Source organism: Scyliorhinus canicula, chromosome 24 (genome assembly GCF_902713615.1).
Source record: "Scyliorhinus canicula chromosome 24, sScyCan1.1, whole genome shotgun sequence".
NCBI lineage: Eukaryota > Metazoa > Chordata > Chondrichthyes > Carcharhiniformes > Scyliorhinidae > Scyliorhinus > Scyliorhinus canicula.
The window spans coordinates 14,826,743-14,849,456 of record NC_052169.1 but is presented as its reverse complement, the minus strand read 5'-3'; the positions used below and the strand labels follow the sequence as shown (position 1 = coordinate 14,849,456).

Here is a 22,714-nt window from a genome sequence, read left to right as displayed (position 1 = left end):
ACCTGTACCAATTGGGATTTTCTTACGCTAGTGTTTTTGAACGATAGGAGGGAGCAGAGCTAATGTGTCTCCTACCCTCCTGTAGAGAGGTGATTATAGAATCTGCATACCAGATGAACACTCGTGAGCCTTTAGTGCAGCTTTTAAATGATTGAATGAAACGGTAATTATTTCTGTTCTGTATTTTGTTTTGCCCAAAGGCAAGGAAAAAAAGTCAACATCTTTCACAGTTTGACATAGGGGTGAATTACTTAAAGCAACATCAGAGGATTAAAAAGGCATAAGACACGAAAGCGTATCACATCCTGCGTGGCAGCAAACTAGATTCAACAGCTTAGCGATCAACATCATCGTGCACTCGCCATCTGTTACAGAGGGCTTCCAATTACAAGCAGTAAGGGAAAAACTCGAAGGGCAAATGAAGGAAGAACAAGACATGTTTCTTTCACATCTATGTTGTTGCAATTTTTAAGCCACTCATTGAAATCTTGGATATTCTTCAATGATCAGAAATTATTCCTTCAATTTTAAAATGTAAATTCTAATAATCTTCTCCCTTTTGAGGTGGAATAGTCTGCACATTACTACAATTTACACACCGTGCAGAAACAGGCCATTCAGCCAATATAGTGTCAGCGGCTATGCTCCACACCCGCCTCCTCCTACCTTACTTCACCTAACGTTGTTGACATTGGTTCATGAGTTCCTCTCTCATGAACCTAACTAACTTTATTTGCGAACGAGGAAGAAAAAGAAATGTAGAATTATCCAAGAGCTTTAAGGCTGGAGCTGGTACTGAGATACAAAGAGGCAAGGCCATGAAAGTATTTAAAAACGAGAGTGAGAATTTAAAATGGAGACGTTGGTGAACCAGAGAGTTATTCAGCACAGGGGTAATAGGTGAACATATGTTCCCTACAGAGAATCAACAGTGCTTACCTTTGACATAAATGGAGGCATTGACTGGAGGGGAATTTTCAAACGTGAAGACACATTGATACTCTCCAGAACTGTCAGTTTTTGGTTTCTTAATCCTGGATTTCAAAGGGGGAAAAAGATAAAGCTGAATTATTTGTGGACAGAGATTGGACAAGTGTACAATTGCGGTAAACAGAACATTGCAATATTTCTATAAAATTATATATTTAGTTTGTCAATAAATGCATATAATGGACATAACTGCTACTTCAATAAAACACAAATAAGAAACTGTGCAAAATTTAAGGCCATATCAGATCATGGGTTATATTTAAAAAACAAAGTTCTGTTGCTATTTTTAAATCAGAAAACGTATGTTTAACATTTTCCAGGCCCTTCTGCCCATTTGTACACAACCCTGAAGTAGATGTGTTGCACACCATACAAACAGGAGTTTTCAATTTTAGTTGAACCCACAGCTTTACAAGGCAATTTGCTATGAATAACACAAGATCTTTCTAGAGACATGCGGTAATGAGGCTGGATTTTAGTCCCAATTTTCCTCTGACTTCCCAACCCCGCGTCAGTGGTCTTTTTGCGACTTGTGAAGGACTTTGCTGCAAAACAAATGCGCACCTCTTGAAGTCCAGGTCCCCTTCGTGAGAATCACGAGGAAAATTGCATTTCCTTCACGCACTATTTTCATGTGCTGCTGTAGGTTTTGAAAGCCCTAAAAAAGCCCTTGGGAGATTTTGTGGCCACTGTGGGGTGGGGGAGGAGTGGGGCATGGAGGCCTGTTGAGGGGCAGGAATAATTCTGCAGACAAATATAAAAACGTTTTGACACAGTCATGTATCACTTATATGCTTCATTTTAAGATGGGTCTTTTCTAAAAAGTGATTCATTATAGTGATTCATTATAGGTTTCTATTCTGCAAAGCTAGGATTAAATGTTTTCCCTTTAAGAGGACTTTACTTTTCTTTGCAGTATCAATAACATAAACGAGCAGGTTTCCAACCCTTGATTGCTATTCATTGAACCCCAACTAGATATCAAGGAAACCTGATCTGGTTCATCTGTAATAACCCCTAAAGTCAACTAGTCCACTTAAACATGAAGAACAGTTACTCCCGGGTCACTGACATCGGTGCTATCCAGCATTTACGCAGCAACGAGCTGCTCATATTTGCAGGGTTTGCTTTCACCCAAGGCCACTTAGTCCCATATCTCATTACAACCTTACCCAAACGTGGTCAAGGAGTTGAATTCCAGAGCGGACCCTAGCAAAACTGAAGTCAATGGGAATGAGGGAAAAACTCACTATCGACTGAAATCACACTGAGCACAAAAGGGCAATGGTTGGAGTTGCTAGGCTTCAATCATCTCAGCTTCAGGACGTCACTGCAGATCCTCAGGATAGTGTCCTAGGCACAACCAACTTCGGCCACTGAATGACTAACCTTCCATTCAATGAACAGAGTGAGAATGTTTGCTGAGAATTGAACAGTGTTCAATACCATTAGCAACTCCACAGATATTTTATGCCTACATATAGCAAGACCTGACAGCATTCAAGGTTGGGCTGATAAGTAATATTTGTGCCACACATGTGCCTGCCAATGACTGACTCCAAGAGAGAATCTATCATCGCTAAAGGGGATGATTATCATCTTGGGGATATCATTGGTCAGAACCTGAACTGGGCCAGCCATACAAATACTGTGGCTGCAAGGGCAGGGGTCAGAGGCTGTGAATTCTATGGTGAGGGCCTTAGATCCCGACTTCCCAAAGCCTGTTCACCATCTACAAGGCAGGAGTCAGGAGTGTGACGGAATGCTCTTGATGCCACACACCATTCTGACTTGGAGCTAAATCAGCGTTCTTTCACCATTGCTGGGTTCAAATTCTGAACTCTCTCCCAAACAGCACTGTGGGTGTACCCACATCACATGTATTGCACCGGTTAATTACCTTAGGGAAAATTAGGGATGGGCGACAAATGCTGACTTTGCTAGTGACACCCACATCCCAGGAATGAAAAGGAATGTTCGTATTAAACGCTACTCTAGGCACCCTCAACGATTCTACATAATGCATCCAACCATGGAATGTGCAATATTGTAGTTAACTCTCCACAAATTCTCTTTGATATTCAGAGGCATTTGACAAAAGTTTGTTATTTCCCCGCATTTCCAAAATTGCCCCGATTGGTTACATATCTCCAAAGTCTTAGCTCTCACTTCAACTCGGTGCTGTTTGCAGAAAAAGAACTCCTGCTTCCAGGAACCACTTTGTCATCTTTCATCCAGTAACTGCCATTGGTGAGATTCGGTGCCGAGGTCAGGTTACAAATTAGGGCGATGGGTGGATTCGGCAGTTTTAAAACAATGTCTTCAGATGAAGTGATCTTCGGCTCTGAAATGCAGAGCAAAATAAAAGTCATTAGTGACCATAAAATTGGTGCTGGGCACACAACAAATGCAAGGCCATTCCAGCCACCTTCTTTCAACAGACTTCTGTAATGCATTATTCATTTCTAGGAGTTGCTAGGGAAGTTTTGTCAATTGACAGCTGATAAATATCCAATACTAAATATTCGCAAACCTTTTTTTCTACAAAAATACTAATGCGCCCCCTCACTATAAAGGTGCTATGTTGACTAGGAGTTTAGAAATGGTTCAGTTGTTGAACACTAGGAAGGCTGACACTTCAGCGTTATTCATCTATTTATAAATATAGAAAAAACTGTTCTGGACGAGTGCTGGCCAGAATGGCCGCCTGATTAAAAATCAGCATCCTCACATCACACCACATCAGCTTCGCTGCTAGCCAAATCTCCACTTACTAATATTGAAAACAAGATTATAGAAGCAACGTCCAGATGGGAACAGATTATTGATGGATTTTAATAGCACTCAAGCCAACAGTGAATTTAAGTTAATCCCCCTATGAATCGTGAGTGATAGTTTCATGAAGTAAAATTCCATTCATGAGAATTTCCAGTCTCTTTGCAGCTAAGATAAATAACGAGAAATGTAGATTTTACCGAATAGTTTTAATTCGCTCACTCCTATTTGGTTGCAAAATGTCACTGTTCTCAAAAAGGTCAAGTGAAATGTTAATAGAATTTGTCCAGTATTGGTTGAGGATCTGAAGTAGATTTGTCAGGTAATAGTAGAGGAACTGCTTTATAAAACAAAGTTGACGAAGGTATTAATTACAATTAATGGAAAAATAAAATAAATTAAGATGCAAACAACTTTAACAAAAGGGATATTAGATGGGAAGATTGCTCGCAGCACCAAGACCTTGCCACAAATTTGTACTCAACAAGCAGTCAAATCGCATCAAAATCTTGGCAACCGAGTTAAAATTTCCTGCTATCAATCCGCAAACATTTTCTTCTCAGCCATATACTCAGTGAAATGAGGACGGATTTGTGAATTAAATTCAAAAAGGTTTAACAAGTATAAAAATGTTTTAAAAAGACTGACCAGTCAGGGTTATCAATGGGCGATTGGAGGTCTGCAATTTGGCTTGATTGCTAATCTGGCGTGGTGGCACAGGTTTAGCAGTTAAACTACCTTCCCTTTAATGTCAATGCTCAAGAACACTTTTTGAATCCAACTAGCTGTAAATTTAACAATTAATGTAATTTCCTCAGGTACAGTTTAGTCAATTTGAAGATATGGGCCAATAACTGGCATACTTCCTGTTCCAGACATTTTACATTTGCCCGGTGAACCTCCATGGCAAGTTAAATGCTCAATGGCAAAACTCATTTATCATGCAATGCATAATGCACCTTGTCAAGTGTTTTAATGTTGTAAAAGAAAATAGTTAATCATGAATGAGATCGGAAATTCAGTTTGGGATCAGTAGGGTGGAGGAGGAGCTTATGAGCTTATATCCCGCTCCATCACATTGGCCATCAATTTGCACTACTAGAATCTGACTTAATCCTACGTAGGCACATAGAATAGAATCCCTTCAGTGCAGAAGGCAGCTATTCGGCCCATCAAGCCTACACCAACCCTCTGAAAGAACACTCCACCCAGGCCCACTCCCCTTCCCTGTCCTGGTACCCCATAACCACAACTAACCTTTGGCCACTGAGCGACAATTTATCATGGCCAATCCACCCAAACTGCTCATCTTTGGACTGTGGGAGGAAACCGGGGACCCAGAGAAAACCCACGCAGACACGGGGAAAATGGGCAAACTCCACACAGACAGTCACTCAAGGCCAGAATTGAACCCGGATCGCTCGCACGGTGAGGCTTTTATCCGTGCTTTGGTAACCTCCAGATTGATTGAACCAACATGAAACTCAGTTCTCATTATCAATACTTCTTTCTAAAATCAATTTCTGTTTTGGTTTCTGACACGAATTATGGCATTCAATAGTGTGAGATAACCTATCACAAATGGTTGAAATTATGATCACTGAATCATCCCAAGTGCATCAACACAAGTTCACCCTTCACGTGGCATGTACGCATGCTAATTTTACTTGATTTCCCAATATAGTTCCATCTTCAAAGTAGCAATTAAGAGACTTAGCTCACCGTTGATTGTGACTGACTGAGGCTCAGAACCACACTGTGAATATTATAATTATAGTAGCTGAGACTATCCAATATCTCCCAACTCTGTTGTATTACATTGGATCCAAGCATTCCAAATCAATTCCACCCCCCAACTCCCTCCCCCAACCCTGACTCTTTCCTCATACTCTTCAATATTTATCAGATCTTCAACTAATTTCATAAATGTCAATTGCTTTTTGTAGTAATGCATTTTATATTCTAATCAGCCTTTGCCCGAAAAAGAGTTTGTATAACTTTAATCTGCAGAAAGTTTCTCCAATTTTCTTCCAACATTTCTGTTAGCAATAAAACTAAACGGCCATACAGAACAAAGTGTTTTTTTAATTGGCAAATTAAAATTGAACATGCGTATCCAGACAGCACAAAGAATAAAAATAGGCCGGGGTCAAAGTCTGCAAAACACCAACAGTCCAAAGCTGCATCACTAAAAGTCACTACTCAAAATTAAGCTACTTATTTTATTTCCTTCCTGTGAACCTAATTGAAATGGTCAAAAATAAACACACGCATAAACATTTGCAAAGTCAAATTGTGTTAAAAATAATACATAGCAGCTTTATCTATACTGGACTGCATGACAGGCACCATAACGGACTGCAAAGTAGGGAAACCACACATCCTAATTTTTATCAATTATCTTTTAGACAAACAGTATCTCTTTTGGATCAGAAGCAGGCTGAGCTTTGAACACACGGATATTAAACTTCCTAATTTTATTCTTGACCTCTGCCGTAAATTCAAAAGAAGTTAATTTAACCCAGTGAACTCAATGTTAAAAATATTTTCCCTTCCTCTCATCAGTTGAGGTTTCCAATTCAATTAACCCAAGAGGAATGGAGATCACAAGATCAGATTCCCATTCAGGCCCACATCATGTCATTTGAGCACCCCCCCCCCCCAATTATGTACCAACAAAAAAATTGTTGTATATTCTTTTTCCACACAGGGGCTCATCAGGCATGTGTAAATACGTGCAGTGGATCCCATCATGAGAAAGTCCACATATCATGCTTGATGCACTTTATTAAGAAAGAAGCTACAATTCCTGGCAACTCAGCATCAATTAGCCTTTACCTGATTTCTGAATCTCAGCCTCAACTGCCGAAGAAAAAGGGATACTGCATTTGTCTCCAGATCTACAGTCAATGATTAAAAGTATATATTTGGGCATTGCATTTAAGAGAAGTGATCCCATTAACACTTAAAAGAGATAGACTGCCACCACAAGGGAGATACTAGCGTCAGGAACAAATCTACAGAGTTGGTGACTTGGAAGACAGAAAAGGTGAATAACAGACGCGTTTAGTCACTTTGTGTTCTATTCTATGGGATGGAAAAACAAATGGTGGGGGGGGGGGGGGGGGGGAGTGGGATGGTTGGGGGTAGGGAAGTGAATTCTCAACAGCAGGATCACCGTCTTCAATGCCTACTCACCAATCCCAAACGCTGCGTTCTCCTCCCTATTTTTAATACCATTGAGCAACTTACCAATACTACTGAAAAGAAAGACAGTTAAAGCAGGTTGCTCGTGCAAAATGCAATCAATTGCAGCAGTCCTTTCCTTAAAAAAACATGGAACAAAATAACTGTTGGCAATATTAGTGGGCAAAGATTTAATAGATTTTGATCAGATTTCTCTGGTCATTTTACATGCAGGCATTAACCTACAAGTTCTCTGTTCTGGAAAGTACAACACCGAGTGTGTAGCAGCATCATCTGCTAAAATAAGAACATAATTATAGCCCACTGCACAGTGCTTTAAAAAGCAAATAGAGTTGACTGGTCTGCAGCACAGAAGCTCCACATTGCTGCATGAGATTCATTTAAATCTACATCATAAAGCATCAACAAATTTCAAATGGATCTGCCCATTTTGGCTCCAGACCACTCTATGCCAGGAGGCGAATTTTTAAACTCAGGCTACACTTATAACTGCACCAGGAATGTACATAAACCTTAGTGGTGCTTTGACACTTAACAGCATTAATCATTTGGGTTTATCTTGCACTTTTACATTCATGTTCATGGCAAAATGTTGTACATAGACATGAAAATGGTAGTTTGGCTACAGCCTTAATTAAGTCTAATAAGAAACAATTGGAAAATTCTGGGGGGGGGGGGGGGGGGGGGGGGCTTCTTTGATGCAACTCCTATCACTTTCATGGAATAATTCAGACTCTTGAATGCTGAACCCAAGTTCAATAATATGGACAATGTACGCAATAAAAGGTGAAATAGGAATAGCATAAGTTCCAAAAACAAATCAGTGGTCCCTATTTTTTCCTCAAGTACAAAACCTTTTTAAGCTTGGTTAATATCAAAATTATGCTTCCTTAATTAGTATAATGACGGGTTACTGTGGCCACTAGCTCAAAAAGATTATTAAATCAGTGGTTAGATCTGGTGGCATTAATTCAGAGACCATGCAATGTTGGGACTCAACTCCTTCCATCCAGTATCCTGGATGAATTCTGCATATTTTGAAAGCAAAGTTTGAGTTCATGGTTCTTCAAAAAAAATACATTTACCTTTGAACGAAAGGGGTAGGTGCGCTAGAAAGTAAGTCAATAGCTCTAAATCCATGCAGCTTCGCACAAATTGAAACTGGACTGCCACATCAGCAAAAACACAATTTTAATTTCCTCTGTTAAAAGAAAACTCTTGCCATGGAGTGGTCTCAAGGCAGTTGCTTAACTGGAGAGACAGAGGATATGGCAGATGAATTGTAAGCTTATAGCAAATAAAATGTTAGCACATCAACAAAAAGAGATTTGGTTTGCTACACTGCATGAAAGGCACTTCTTTCAGCAAGGTACAATACAACTTTAGAGTACAAATTTTGAAAGCACAAGATGTTTGAAAGCTTGTTGTTAGAACAGTCAGGCATTTAAAAATTATTTCAAAGTTAGTCCAATCTCAAACTCTTCTGACCAGTGTTGTGAACTCTGTCCTCAAGTAGTCGGAGAGGAAAAAAAAGAGCAGGTAAAATTTAAGCACCCATTAAGTCACTTTTGTTGACAATAACACGGCTGGGACTATTAAACTAAATGCAGAGTGAAACATTTAATATTCTATTACTTGGATAGTGAGCAAGCTCGGTCTGATCAGTACTGGTCCTCAGCCATCATTTTTAACGTTGTTTTTAGAACTGTGTCACTGCATTTTTTTTTCTATCCCTGCAGCCACAGAAACTCATTAGCATTCTGAGCACCTCCCTTTGCAGTTCGCTATGCTGTCTGTCCCACATCCAGCATATAGTACACAAGAGTAAACCTTGCGCACGTACATCCTCACAAGATATTCATCAGCACTCTAGTGGCTGGCCATGGCTGCTTCAAAAGGAAAACCAAATCTGATTAGGTTTGAAATTCATGCACAAAAACTCAAGCAAGTGTTCATGGGCAAAGTGGGAGGGTGAGGGGAACTTAGCAGGTAAGGAATTTATGGGTCAGACACACTACAATGGTTAATGTAGGCAGAGTAAAGTGACTTAAATACTAGGATTTCTCTAACAAAGGAGTTAAATTGCACAAACTAGAGGCATCATGATGAGGATAGGCAAGACAAAGTGCAAAATTCGAGGAATTTCTAGACTACTGAAGGAGAGTGCGGTTTCTACAACATTGTAAATGGAGAAGGGTGGTGGGGAAATCAAAATAAAAAGACAACAGGAAAGGAGCAAGGTCTTGCTGACCAGCAGGAACTACTATGGTACCACTATACGTAGTACTCACTTGGTAGGATGACAACAATGGCCTGGGCTCGTATCCAGGTAATGGCTGGATTTTGTCGGAGGTCGTTCCGCCTGGGGTCGTTGCTGGCCCTGCACTCGTAAGTCCCCGTATCTTCGAGGCCCAACCTAGTGACACGCAGCACACTCACTCGATTGCTGCCGGAAGCTGTGTTTATTGAAACCCGCCGCTTCCAAGCACCATCCCACAGTTGTATGAACGAGTCGCCCCTGTTGACCTCAGCATACCACCATTGGATCTCTGGTGTGGGACTCCCTACCACATCACAGTACAGCTCAAAGGTGTCGCCTGTCAGCTTAGTTTCTGACAAGGGAGACTTGACAAACCCAGCTGGAGGGAGGGCAGTAGAAATGTAGTGATAAAGCAGTCAAAGAAGCCCTAAACTCTGAGAATATTCTTAACTCTAGACAGGTTAAAACAGAGATTGTTTATTTGTAAATTAGCTTAGAATAGAATAACAGAAAGTAACAGTACATATAATTTATGAACAAGTCACAATGTTAGGTACTGAAATGGAAAAAGGGTACATAAGAAATGTGGAGTATGAAATAATTAATTAGTTATATCGTAATGGCTTCCTTGGTGAAAAAATAATTTGATGAGATTCATTAGAAAAAGAAAGGCTATCTAGTGAATTAATAGGTCAGAACATTACAACACAAATAGTCTTGTGCGCACAGGTTAAAATTAAAGAAAAATAAATTATGCTCTTTGTAACCGGCCACATTAAGATATTTTGGATTTGTGGTTAACCGATGGCGTGGCTGGACGTGGCTCTTTACTGATCACTATACGCAGCAGTGGGCTTTTGAGGATGTTGAAGTACCTTTATTGCACTGGAAATATATCCTGAGCAGAAAAATTCAGCAACTTCCCCAGTAATGTTCTTTTTAACTCCACGCAATATACCCAACTCCATTATACCTCAACATCAAGAAGAGACATAAATAAACCACTTGATTCATTTTATTGCACAGGGAAAATCTAACTAGATGTACGTACCCATCTCCTTATTAAGCATCAAAGAATTGAAAACAGGGGGCAATGGAAACTTCCCAAGGAACCAATTTAGCTATTCTGTACAATTGTTAACCTTACCGAACAAGTTTCTACACATACTGTAGCGCTTGCAACATTCACCCCACTGGAATGTGCAAAGCACAGCTACAACTAATTACACAGTAATAGAGAAACCAAAAAAGCAGAAAACATTCAAAATCACAGATTACAAAAAACGTTATTGATACCTTATGTATGCACATGCTGCCTGTTCCTAATTTTTGATTACATTTTAATGAAAACTCCTAACGCAAACATTTTGAATGGCAATCCCAGATGCAAACAACGAATGAAGTTCGGGCTCTAGCTAATAAGTGGTGGACTCAAGCGATTTTGTACATTAAAAACATCAGAATGCGACTTCCGGTGGCGGCAATGCGGAGCTAAGCCGCACATTCGGCAGCTCCCGCTGAAAACGGACTTTGGGGCTCTATTCAGGGCCCCCAACGGAGCTGTATCGGCAAATCCCGACGTGGGAAGGGGACAGGAGTCGACCCCTACGGTCCTATGGTCCGGACCAGGAGTGGGGTAAGGAGAAAAACGGAGAAACCACCCCTGAAAAAGCAGGGGAAGGAAGACAAAATGACGGCCGGTGGAGGCCCGGAGGCAGTGGGGTCAGGAGCAGCAGGCGACTCTGCTGCGCTGCTTCCAGGAGCTTAAGTTGGAGCTGCTGGAGTCGTTGAAGGTAACCACCAGGGGGCTGATGGAGACCCAGACAGCCCAGGGGTCTGCGATCCGGGAGCTGCAGAAACAGGCCTCCAAAAGGGAGGATGAGGCCATGGCCGTCGCGGGGAAGGTGGAGATGCACGAGGCGCTCCATAAAAGATGGCAGGAGCGGTTCGAGGAGCTGGATAACCGGTCAAGGAAGAGGAATTTGCGGATCCTGGGCCTCACGGAGGGGCTGGAGGGGTCGGACCTGGCGGCCTATGTGGTGGTTATGTTAAACTCGCTGATGGGGGCTGGGTCCTTCCAGGGGCCCCCGGAGTTAGAGGGGGCCCCACAGGATTCTGGCTAGGAGGCCCAGGCCGAACGAGCCTCCGCAGGCGGTGTTGGTGCGGTTTCATCGGTTCATGGATCGTGAGTGTGCGCTCCGGTGGGCCAAGAAGGAGCGGAGCAGAAAGTGGGAGAACTCGGAGGTGCGGATCTTCCAGGACTGGAGTGCGGAGGTGGTGAGGCGGGGGGCCGGGTTTAACCGGACGAAGGCGGTGCTCCACAGACGGAGTGTGAAGTTCGGCATGTTGTAGTCTGTGGGTCACCTACAAGGACCGTCACCATTATTTTGAGTCCCCGGAGGAGGAGTGGGCCTTTGTGCAGGCCGAGAAACTGGACTCAAACGGAGGGTCTAAGATGGGGGATGCTGTATAATACTGTACTTGTATTTGCTGGGTTTAATGTAAGATGTGGGTTGGCCTTAGGGTGGGTGGGGTGATGTCGATTTTTCTTTTCTGTATGGGTTTTTCTGTAGGGATCTGGTGGATGGGTTCGGTCAGGGGGGTTAACGGGGAGTTCGGGGAGCTGGTGGGGTGGGGAAACTGACAATGGGAGTTGCCCTAGAGTAGGTGGGGGAGGGCAGGGCGAAAGTGCAGGCTTTCTGCGGGTTTCCCGCGATGGGAGATGGTAGCGGCGGGGTCGGGGCTGAGAAGTGCGGGTCGTTGCTGGCTGTTTTCTTTTCCTGCACAAGAGCGGGGGGGGGGGGGGGGGGGGGGGGGGACCCCTTTGACGGGCACGATGGAGGAGGGGAGTCCCATGTGGGGAGGAGTCGGAGGTAGGGCGGGAGTCGCCGGGGTCAGCAGAAGTTAGCTGGCTCACGGGAGTGCTATGGAGGGAGGGGCGCGGCTAGGAGGGGTCCTAGCCTGGGGGGGGGGGGGTGGATCCCTGGAGGTTTGCGAGGCAAACCACGTACACCAGGCCTACTCGAGGATTGATTTTTTTTGTCCTGAGCAGGGGGTTGGTTTCGAGGATGGAGGATGTGGAATACTCCGCCATTGCCATTTCAGATCATGCCCCGCACTGGGTGGACCTCGGGCTGGGGGAAGAGAGGGACCAACGTCCGCTCTAGCGCTTGGAGGTGAGGCTGCTGGCAGACGAGGAGGTGGCCGAGAGGGTTTGGGGGTGTATCGAGAGGCACCTTGAGGCCAATGACAACAGGGAGGTCCGAGTGGGGACGGTCTGGGAGGCATTGAAGGCGGTGACGAGGGGGGAATTGATCTCCATCCGAACCCAAAGGGAGAGGGGGGGGGGGCAGAAGGAGAGGGAGAGACTGATAGGGGAGATGGTGAGGGTGGATAGGAGATATGCGGAGGCTCCAGAGGAGGGATTGCTGGGGGAGAGGCGTAGCCTTCAGGCCAGATTCGACCTATTGACAACCAGAAAGGCGGAAGCTCAGTGGAGGAAAGCACAGGGGGCGGTGTATAAGTATGGGGAGAAGGCGAGCAGGATGCTGGCACACCAGCTCCGAAAGCGGAACGCGGCCAGGGAGATTGGGGGAGTGATGGATAAGGCTGGGAAGGTGGTGCGGAGGGGGGTGGATGTTAATGGGGTCTTCAGGGACTTCTATGGGGAACTGTACTGGTCGGAACCCCCGGTGGAGGGGGGTGGAATGGGGCGCTTCTTGGACAAGCTGCGATTCCCAAGGGTGGAGGAGGAGCAGGTGGAGGGACCACATACCTTTTATAAAATTCCACCGGGGCCAGATGGGTTTCCGGCGGAATTTTATAAAAGGTATGAGGACCTGTTGGGCCCCCTGTTGGTCCGGACCTTTAACGAGGTAACGAGGCGGGGGGGGGGGGGGGGGGGCTTTGCCCCAACTATGTCACGGGCGCTGATTTCCTTGATCCTAAAGCGGGACAAGGACCCTCTGCAGTGCGGGTCATATAGGCCGATTTCACTGCTAAACGCCGACGCTAAGCGGCTGGCAAAGATCCTGGCCACTAGAATAGAGAATTGCGTGCCCGGGGTCATTCATGAGGACCAGACGGGGTTTGTGAAGGGAAGGAAGTTGAATACGAACGTGCGAAGGCTCCTCAATGTCATGATGATGCCGGCCGTGGAAGGGGAGGCGGAGATAGTGGTGGCATCGGATGCGGAGAAGGCCTTTGATAGGGTTGAGTGGGAGTATCTGTGGGAGGTGTTGGAGAGGTTTGGGGAGGGGTTTATCCGGTGGGTGAGGCTGCTCTACGAGGCCCGTCGGCGAGTGTAGCCACAAATAGGAGGAGGCCGGAGTACTTTAGGCTGTACCGGGGGACGAGACAGGGGTGTCCCCTGTCCCCCTTGCTCTTTGCGTTGGCAATTGAGTCCCTGGCCATGGCGTTGAGGGAGTCAGGGAACTGGAGGGGCCTGGTGCAGGGCGGGGAGGAGCATCGAGTGTCGCTTTATGCAGACGACCTGTTGCTGTATGTGGTAGACCCGGTGGGGGGGATGCCGGAGGTGATGAGGATTCTTAGTGAATTTGGGGGTTTCCCTGGGTGTAAGTTGAACCTGGGCAAGAGTGAGTTGTTTGTGGTGCATCCGGGGGATTAAGAGGGGGTGGATTGGTAGGCTCCCACTGAAGCAGGCAGGGAAGAGCTTCAGGTACCTAGAGGTCCAGGTGGCTGGGAGTTGGGGGGCCCTGCACAAGCTCAACCTCACAAGGTTGGTGGAGCAGATGGAGGAGGAGTTTAAGAGGTGGGATATGTTACCGCTGTCACTGGCGGGGAGGGTGCAGTCCGTTAAGATGACGATGCTACCGAGGTTTTTGTTCCTGTTCCAGTGCCTCCCCATCCTTATCCCAAAGGCCTTTTTTTAGGAGGGTCAACAGGAGTATCACGGGATTTGTGTGGGCGCATGGGACTCCGAAGGTGAGAAGAGTGTTCCTGGAACGGGGCAGGGATAGGGGGAGCTGGCGTTGCCCAACCTCTGTGGGTATTATTGGGCTGCCAACGCAGCGATGGTGCGTAAGTGGGTAATGGACGAGGAAGGGGCAGCATGGAAGAGGATGGAGGCGGCGTCATGTATGGGCACGAGTCTGGAGGCGCTGGTAACGGCGCCGTTGCCGCTCCCTCTAACGAGGTATACCACGAGCCCGGTGGTGGCGGCTACACTCAAAATTTTGGGGCAATGGAGACAGCATAGGGGAGAAGTGGGGGGCTCGATGGAGGTCCCGATACTGGGGAACCATCAGTTTGTCCCAGGGAGCATTGATGGCGGATTTCTAGGCTGGCACAGGGCAGGGGTTAGGAGGTTGAGGGACCTGTTTGTGGAGGGGAGGTTCGCGAGCTTGGGGGAGTTAGAGGGGAAGTTTGGGCTCCCCCCGGGGAACATGTTTAGGTACATGCAGGTGAGGGCGTTTGCCAGGCAGCAGGTGGAGGGGTTCCCCTTGCTGCTCCCATGAGGGGTGCGGGATAGGGTGCTCTCGGGGGTGTGGGTTGGAGGAGTTAGGATTTCGGACATATACCGGGTGACGCAGGAGGTAGACGAGGCCTCGGTGGAGGAACTGAAGGGTAAATGGGAAGAGGAGCTGGGTGAGGAGATTGAGGAGGGGACATGGGCAGATGCCCTAGAAAGGGTGAATTCCTCCTCTTCCTGTGCGAGGCTTAGCCTCATACAGTTCAAGGTGCTGCATAGGGCCCACATGACTGGGACGAGGATGAGTAGGTTTTTCGGGGGCGAAGACAGGTGTGCTAGGTGCTCAGGGAGCCCAGCGAACCACGCCCATATGTTTTGGGCGTGCCCAGCGCTGGGGGAGTTTTGGAAGGGGGTAGCAAGGACGGTGTCGAGGGTGGCGGGATCCAGGGTCAAGCCAGGCTGGGGACTCGCAATTTTTGGGGTTGCAGTGGAGCCGGGAGTGCAGGAGGCGAAAGAGGCCGCTGTTCTGGACTTTGCGTCCCTAGTAGCCCGGCGGAGGATCTTGCTCCAATGGAAGGGTGAGAGGCCCCCAAGCGTGGAGGCCTGGATCAATGTTATGGCGGGGTTCATTAAATTGGAGAAGGTGAAATTTGCCCTGAGAGGATCAGTACAAGGGTTCTTTAGGCGGTGGCAGCCTTTCCTGGACTTCCTGGTGGAACGGTCGGGAAATAGGCCGGCAGCAGCAGCAACCCGGGGGTGGGGGGGGAGGGAGGGAGGGAGTTTGGATCGGTGGGAGGGAGAACTGAGTACATGGGTTTGTAGGATGTGGCGGGTGTTATCTCTTTCCCTTTTGTTGTTTGGGTGTTCTTTTGTTTTTTTCTTTTGTTTGTAGTTGATTTTGAAGTTGGGTGGGTATTGTTTTTGGGGTGTTACTGCGGTTGTTTTGTCAAAAGAGTTGAGATGTTTATATTTTGTAAAAATTTCAATAAAAATTATTTTTTAAAAAAACATCAGAATGCTCATCCAGTGACTCAGATTAATATGCTATCCTTAAGATTTGAAAAGAAAAAACTTTTCACAAGGTTGAGATCATGATTTGGGTTCGGAGCATGACTCTGGCCTTATACAGCACTTGTAATTCTATTCCTGATACATACATTACCAAAATGCTACACCCATGCGTAAGAAATCAGGTTTGTAGTCGTTTTTACAACATATGGAAGATAGTATTTAAGTACTGCAGTGAATATCTGCAATTTACACAGGATTTTAAAAATAGAAAACGCTGTGGGCCCCAAGAATTCAAACAAAGCTAACATTAGACTGGAGTGTGGTTTAGCAATGCCTCAATTTTTAAATTTCCTTAAGTTCATAACCCTCTGCTCCTGTCTCTAACCTCCCTAGCCTCAATCTTTGGCAATCTCAGCACTTCTCCAATTCTGGTCGCTTGTACAGCCCTAACGTTTCTATCATTGGCGGCTATGTCTTCAGTTGCCTCGGCTCCAAGCTTTGGAATTCCATTCATAAACCTCTATCTCGCGCTTTCTCTCTCTCCACCTTTAAGCTGCTCCTTAAAACATACTTCTTTGATCAAGCTTTGGTTCCTTATGTCCCCCTGTGACAACTTTGTTTGGTATCGCTCTTGTGAAGTGTTTTGGAATGTCAAAGGCACTATATGAATGCAAGTTGTTGTTGTTGTAAGTGTCAATATTACTCAGGCCACAGGATGCGTGCAATAAGTGACGTCCAGATGCCCAGGACTGAGACACACTGGGGTAGAGTAGAATGAACTACGCTACATCTGACCAAGGAGAGTTTGGCACAGATGTAAATAGACATGTTGCAATTCCAATATTGCTTATAATTCAAATGAGTCTACCCTGTCATATGAGGTTGTATTAGATCCTGCACTTAACCAGTGAACATAGGAACAAGAGTGGGCCATATAACTCCAAGCTTGCCCAATTCAAACTATTTGCAAAGTAACTCCACATATTCACCTTCACTCTGCATTCCTCATGTCCTTGATTAACAAAAAAAAAACCCGATCAAAACCCAGATTTAAAATTAACAATTGACCTAGAATCTCCAGTTTGCTGGAGTTCCATACTTCTATCACCCGTTACTTGCAGATGTATTTTCTTAACTAACTAAAAAGCCTGGCGCCGCCAAATAATAAGAAATGTTACCTAGCTCCTGGACTCCTCAATCAGCAAAAATAAGGTTGTTCATTTCTATTAGTTCCTCTTGATATCCTGAAAGATCTGATCACACTCCTCCTCAAGCTAAGTAGGAATAAAAGCCTAGTCGAGCAAAGCAAGCTTGGCTACAAATGATTCCAGTGAATATCAAGCAGAATTCATAGATATTGAAACTTGGCAGGCTACCAACGTAACATTGTATTTTCAATCTCTGCTTAAATATCCAATGCAGCAGAGAGAGATTCATTCTTGCACATAACCGGAAAGCCAGACGCCTGAAAAGGAGAGAATGTTTAGTCAAGGTCTCAGATAGACCAGACAGCAAAGGATCATTTAAATTAACTAAATTATTGGGAGGAAAGTAGCAAGTGTCATTAATCTGTTTTTGCTTCCCATGGCCTATTTGCTATAATAACTACCCCAAGGCTCAGGTACAAATAGCCCAATGGTACGAGCGACTTGGTGTTCAATTTGTTCCTATTGATTTCTGCTGTTTATGCAGAAAAGCCAAAAAAAACACATGATTTACGATAACAAAAAAAGACTCCAGGGACAGGAATGTTTTTTGAAACCCTACTGTAACAGGTGGATGGGCGGCACAGATAGGTTCAATCCTGGCCCCGGGTCACTGTCTGCATGGAGTTTGCTCATTCTCCCAGTGTCTGCGTGGGTCTCACCCCACCCAAATTATTATTTTTTAATTTATAGAGTACCAAATTTCCTTTCCAATTAAGGGGCAATCCACTTACCCTATACATCTATGTGTTGTGGGTGTGAGACCCACACAGACACGGGGAGAATGTGAAAACTCTACACAGACAGTGACCCAGGGCCGGGATTGAACCCGGGCCCTCGGCGGCATGAGGCAGCAGTGCTAACCACTGCATTGCTGTGCCACCCTAAAAAATATTATGACATGTTAATTTAATACTGGTCTCCTGCCGTTCTCTTAAATCCAGAACGATGGGATGAAATGGTCCCTGTTCTTTGTTGATACGGAACTGCAGTACAATATTACCCCAGTGAAGCACGAATCACATTCCAGGACTGCAGGACAATTACTGTGACAAACAGAAGGGAGGAGTGCAGCATCTTAGTGTATTTGGACAAATGCTCATCTGAGACTGGGTCACGTTGCTGAGTAGAATCATAGCATCCCCACAGTGCAGGAGGCTATTGCCCATCGAGTCTACACCAGCCCTTCGAATGAGCACTCTTACCTTTGTCCCCTCCCCTGTCCACCCTGCCCTATCCCAGTAACCCCATAACCTAACCTACACATCCCTGAACATTAAGGGACAATTTAGCATGGCCAATCTACCTAACCTGCACATCTTTGGGCTGTGGGAGGAAACTGGAGCACCGGAGAAAACCCACACAGACACGGGGAGAACGTGCAAACTGCACACAGAGTTACCCAAGGTTGGAATTGAACCCAGGTCCCTGGCGCTGTGAGGAAGCAGTGCTAACCGCTGTGCCACCGTGCTACCCCATAGAGAGGATTTTGTTCTGCATCTGGCAAGATTTGTACCTTAACTCGAGGCAGTAATAAACTGGGTTTCCAATTGATATAACAAAATGAAAATGAGAGGCTTGAGTAACAAACACTTGGATTGGACTTTTTTAGCTGCAAGGTGTTCATCAGCTCAGCCACATAGTTACTTACAATGGAAGGAGTATGGATAGGAATATGTCCATTGACGTTTGAAGCCAAAACGACAGAACACAAATAGGTTCCTTCAAAATAAGGAGTCCCTCCAAGATACCTATCTGCAATGACCTGCTGCCTGTCCAGAGGGTGCAGTACCAGCAATGGCTCAATAAGCAACTGAAGGCACTACACAGTCTCATCACACAGGTCAATTAAAGCAAAGTGAAAAAAAACAAATTGCTGGTAAAAACTCAGCCGGTTTGGCAGCATGTGAAGAGAAACAGATTTTAAAGAAGGGGCAATTTAGCGTAGCTAATGCACCTAACCCTGCACATCTTTTGGGTTGTGGGGGTGAGACCCACGCAGACACAGGGAGAAGGCGCAAACTCCACATGGACAGTGACCCGGGGCGGGGATCGAACCCGGAGTTCTCAGCGCCGTGAGGCAGCAGTGCTAACCACTGCACTGCCCTGAAGAGTTAACATTTTGAATCAAATCAAATAGGACTCTTCTCCCGAACAGCTGTGCACTCTTCCGATGGTGTGCATTTTGAACAGCTACTTTGCAATGTGGAGCAGACTGCGAAGCAATGGTGTATTTTCAGTGAATTGTGAAAACAACTTTATATTTACTAGATACATATATGACAAAGCTGACGATAGCCCTTTATACTGGTTTCCCCTCATTTTTCCTACCCATTGTAATCTTGCTTTGTCTATTTCTCAGCTATTGTTTTAACAAGATGGGAAAATACTGACTATTCCACAGCTTCAAATGCAAAACTTAGCTTCCTACTTAACCCATCAACCACTATGATCACGTCACACAACAGTTAGCATGGAGCAAACAGCAGGGTTCTTATTTAATCTGTACAAAATAAAGCTGTTCTCTTGTTTAATTTTTTTTTTAAGAAAACTCCCAATTTTAGTGCACAGAAAAGCTATTCTCTATTTGAAAAGAAAATAAATAAACCCGGTCTACAAAACACAAGACATCTTTCAGGCTCCTGATCTGTGGGCCAACTGTCAGATGAATTGTGCATAGAAAGTCATAGAAAATTATTTTTCATAATATTTTGAATATAGCTTTACAAATAGGAATTTTTTGACATTTAACACTTGACCAGCACAAAGTGCAGCACGTATTAGAATTTAAAAGTGAATTAAATACCCACCACTTACCCATTATGTTTTCAAAAGCATACATTTTGTGCAAATCAGTGAAATAAGTTTGAGGGAGTTTTTAAAAAAAAAAGTAAATTGAGAGTACCCAATTAATTTTTTCCAATTAAGGGGCAATTTAGCATGTCCAATCCACCTACCCTGCACATCTGTGTTGTGGGGGTGAAACCCACACAAACACGGGGAGAATGTACAAACTCCACACGAACAGTGACCCAGGGCTGGGATTGAACCTGGGCCACCAGCGCCATGAGGCAGCAGTGCTAACCACTGCGCCACCGTGCTGCCCGAGGGAGTTTTAAGGCAGCTCTCTTTGGCTACCCTTGCAGCTCATAAAGCAAACAAGTCTGACCCAGAAGCACCCGTTAGCCATAAAAGCTGAAGGGGGTGTCAAATTCAAACCCATATTAAGTTGGCTAACCTTGCTGCCCTAATCATGACTGAAGCCGCGATGGGGAAAACAAATTATCTCAATTGATGGGAAAAAGCGAGGGGGATGAAATAAAGAAAAACATCTAGCAAGGGTCACTTGCCCTGACTGCTATATGGTGTACCCTGCAGATCTGGACATTAAGACACTGGCAATGCCTAAGCTGTTCATTATTCTCCCAACACTCAATTCATGGTTCAAAAGCACAATATCAATTAAAGATAAATGCTATCAACAACCAAAACCTGCCATTTTCATAAAAGCTAGTGGAACAGGCCAGAGGAACAGCTTTTTGAGGGATTAACAAGTCACACCAGTGCAATAGGCTTGATCCTGAAGAGGTTGGAATGAAAGCAGATTTCTGGTGCACTGTGCATCAAATCACTATGCTGCATTTGCCAGTCTTCACGCAATTCAATTCACTATGTAATATCAAAAGAAACAGCTGCGCGCACTTAATACTACAAAGGTAAGGGGCTCCAACAACATTGTGACATAGTAGGAAAGATGCTGGAATTTATGATCAAGGAAGAAATAGCGAGTCATCTGGATGGAAATTGTCCCATTGGGCAGACACAGCATGGGTTCATAAAGGGCAGGTCCAACTAATTTAGTGGAATTTTCTGAGGACATTACCAGTGCTGTAGATCACAGGGAACCAATGAACAAAAAAAATGAAATGAAAATCGCTTATTGTCACAAGTAGGCTTCAAACGAAGTTACTGTGAAAAGCCCCTAGTCGCCACATTCCAGCATCTGTTCGGCGAGGCTGGTACGGGAATTGAACCATGCTGCTGGCCTGCCTTGGTCTGTTTTAAAAGCCAGCTATTTAGCCCTGTGCTAAATCAGTCCCAGGGTTTATCCCAATGGATGTGGTATATCTGGATTTCCAGAAAGCTTTTGACAAGGTGCCACACAAAAGGTTACTGCATAAGATAAAGATGCATGGCATTAAGGGTAAAGTAGTAGCATGGATAGAGGATTAGTTAATTAATAGAAAGCAAAGAGTGGGGATTAATGGGTGTTTCTCTGGTTGGCAATCAGTAGCCAGTGGTGTCCCTCAGGGATCAGTCTTGGGCCCACAATTGTTCACAATTTACATAGATGATTTGGAGTTGGGGACCAAGGGTAATGTGTCCAAGTTTGCAGACGACACTAAGATGAGTGGTAAAGCAAAACGTTCAGAGGATACCAGAAGTCTGCAGAGGGATTTGGATAAGTTAAGTGAATGGGCTAGGGTCTGGCAGATGGAATACAATGTTGACAAATGTGAGGTTATCCATTTTGGTAGGAGTAACAGCAAAATGTTTTATTATTTAAATGAAAAAATATTAAAACATGCTGCTGTGCAGAGAGACCTGGGTGTGCTAGTGCATGAGTCGCAAAAAGTTGGTTTACAGGTGCAACAGGTGATGAAGGCAAATGGAATTTTGTCCTTCATTGCTAGAGGGATGGAGTTTAAGATTAGGGAGGTTATGCTGCAATTGTATAAGGTGTTAGTGAGGCCACACTTGGAATATCGTGTTCAGTTTTGGTCTCCTTACTTGAGAAAGAACGTACTGGCGCTGGAGGGTGTGCAGAGGAGATTAACTAGGTCAATCCCAGAGCTGAAGGGGTTGGATTACGTGGAGAGGTTGAGTAGACTGGGACTGTACTTGTTGGAATTTAGAAGGATGCGGGGGGTGGGAATCTTATAGAAACATATAAAATTATGAAAGGGAATAGATAGGATGGATGCGGGCAGGTTGTTTCCACTGGCGGGTGAAAGCAGAACTCGGGGGGCATAGCCTCAAAATAAGGGGAAGTAGATTTAGGACTCGCCTTAGGAGGAACTTCCTTCACCCAAAGAAAGGGTTGTGAATCTATGGAATTCCTTGCCCAGTGAAGCAGTTGAGGCTCCTTCATTAAATGTTTTTAAGATAAAGATAGATAGTTTTTTGAAGAATGAAGGGATTAAGGGTTATGGTGTTCGGGCTGGAAAGTGGAGCTGAGTCCACTAAAGATCAGCCATGATCTTATTGAATGGCAGAGCAGGCTCAAGGGGCCAGATGGCCTACTCCTGCCCCTAGTTCTTATGTAAATCTACTCCCAAATCAATGCAATGTGTAATCAACAATGTTACCAAGTAACACTTTCCTATCACTAATAATGTATTCACCAATGCTCAATTTGGGTGAACTTCATGAAAGCCTTGGTCCAAACATGGACATGAGAGCAGAATTCCAGAAACGATGAGAGAGTGACATCAAATTATCTCGCAAAATTGAAGTCAATGAGACTCAGGGTGAAGTCATTTCAATGGCTGGAGTCATAACAAGGAAGAAGCTAGTCGTGGATGTTGTAGGCTAATCATCTTAGTCCCATCACATCACTGCAGGAGTTCCTCGGATCAACCATCTTCAATCACTTCACCAATGGCCTTCCCTTCACCGTGTCAGAAAGGGGGACTGTGTGCTAATAGTTCCAGTGTTCCGTACTATTCTAAACCAATTAAGCATTCCATTCAGATCCCGCCGTCTGTCGGGACGATATTCAGGTTTGAACTGATAAATGGCAAGTTACATTCGTACTATGCAAGTGTCAAGCAA

At 44.8% G+C, this 22,714-nt stretch overlaps 1 protein-coding gene across 5 annotated transcripts in view; it reads right to left on the bottom strand.

The window, feature by feature from the left end:
* The window catches only part of nptnb (neuroplastin b), an 82,417-nt gene that overhangs the window by 34,562 nt on the left and 25,141 nt on the right, over positions 1-22,714 (bottom strand). For 3 of the 5 annotated variants that reach the window (XM_038784482.1, XM_038784481.1, XM_038784483.1), the window contains 3 exons: positions 9,264-9,611; positions 3,160-3,334; positions 940-1,034 (listed from right to left, as the gene is read on the bottom strand). In XM_038784482.1, the coding sequence (XP_038640410.1) occupies positions 940-1,034; positions 3,160-3,334; positions 9,264-9,611 (618 nt within the window). The remainder of the gene's footprint in view (positions 1-939; positions 1,035-3,159; positions 3,335-9,263; positions 9,612-22,714) is intronic. The other 2 variants (XM_038784486.1, XM_038784484.1) reach the window with 1 other exon arrangement.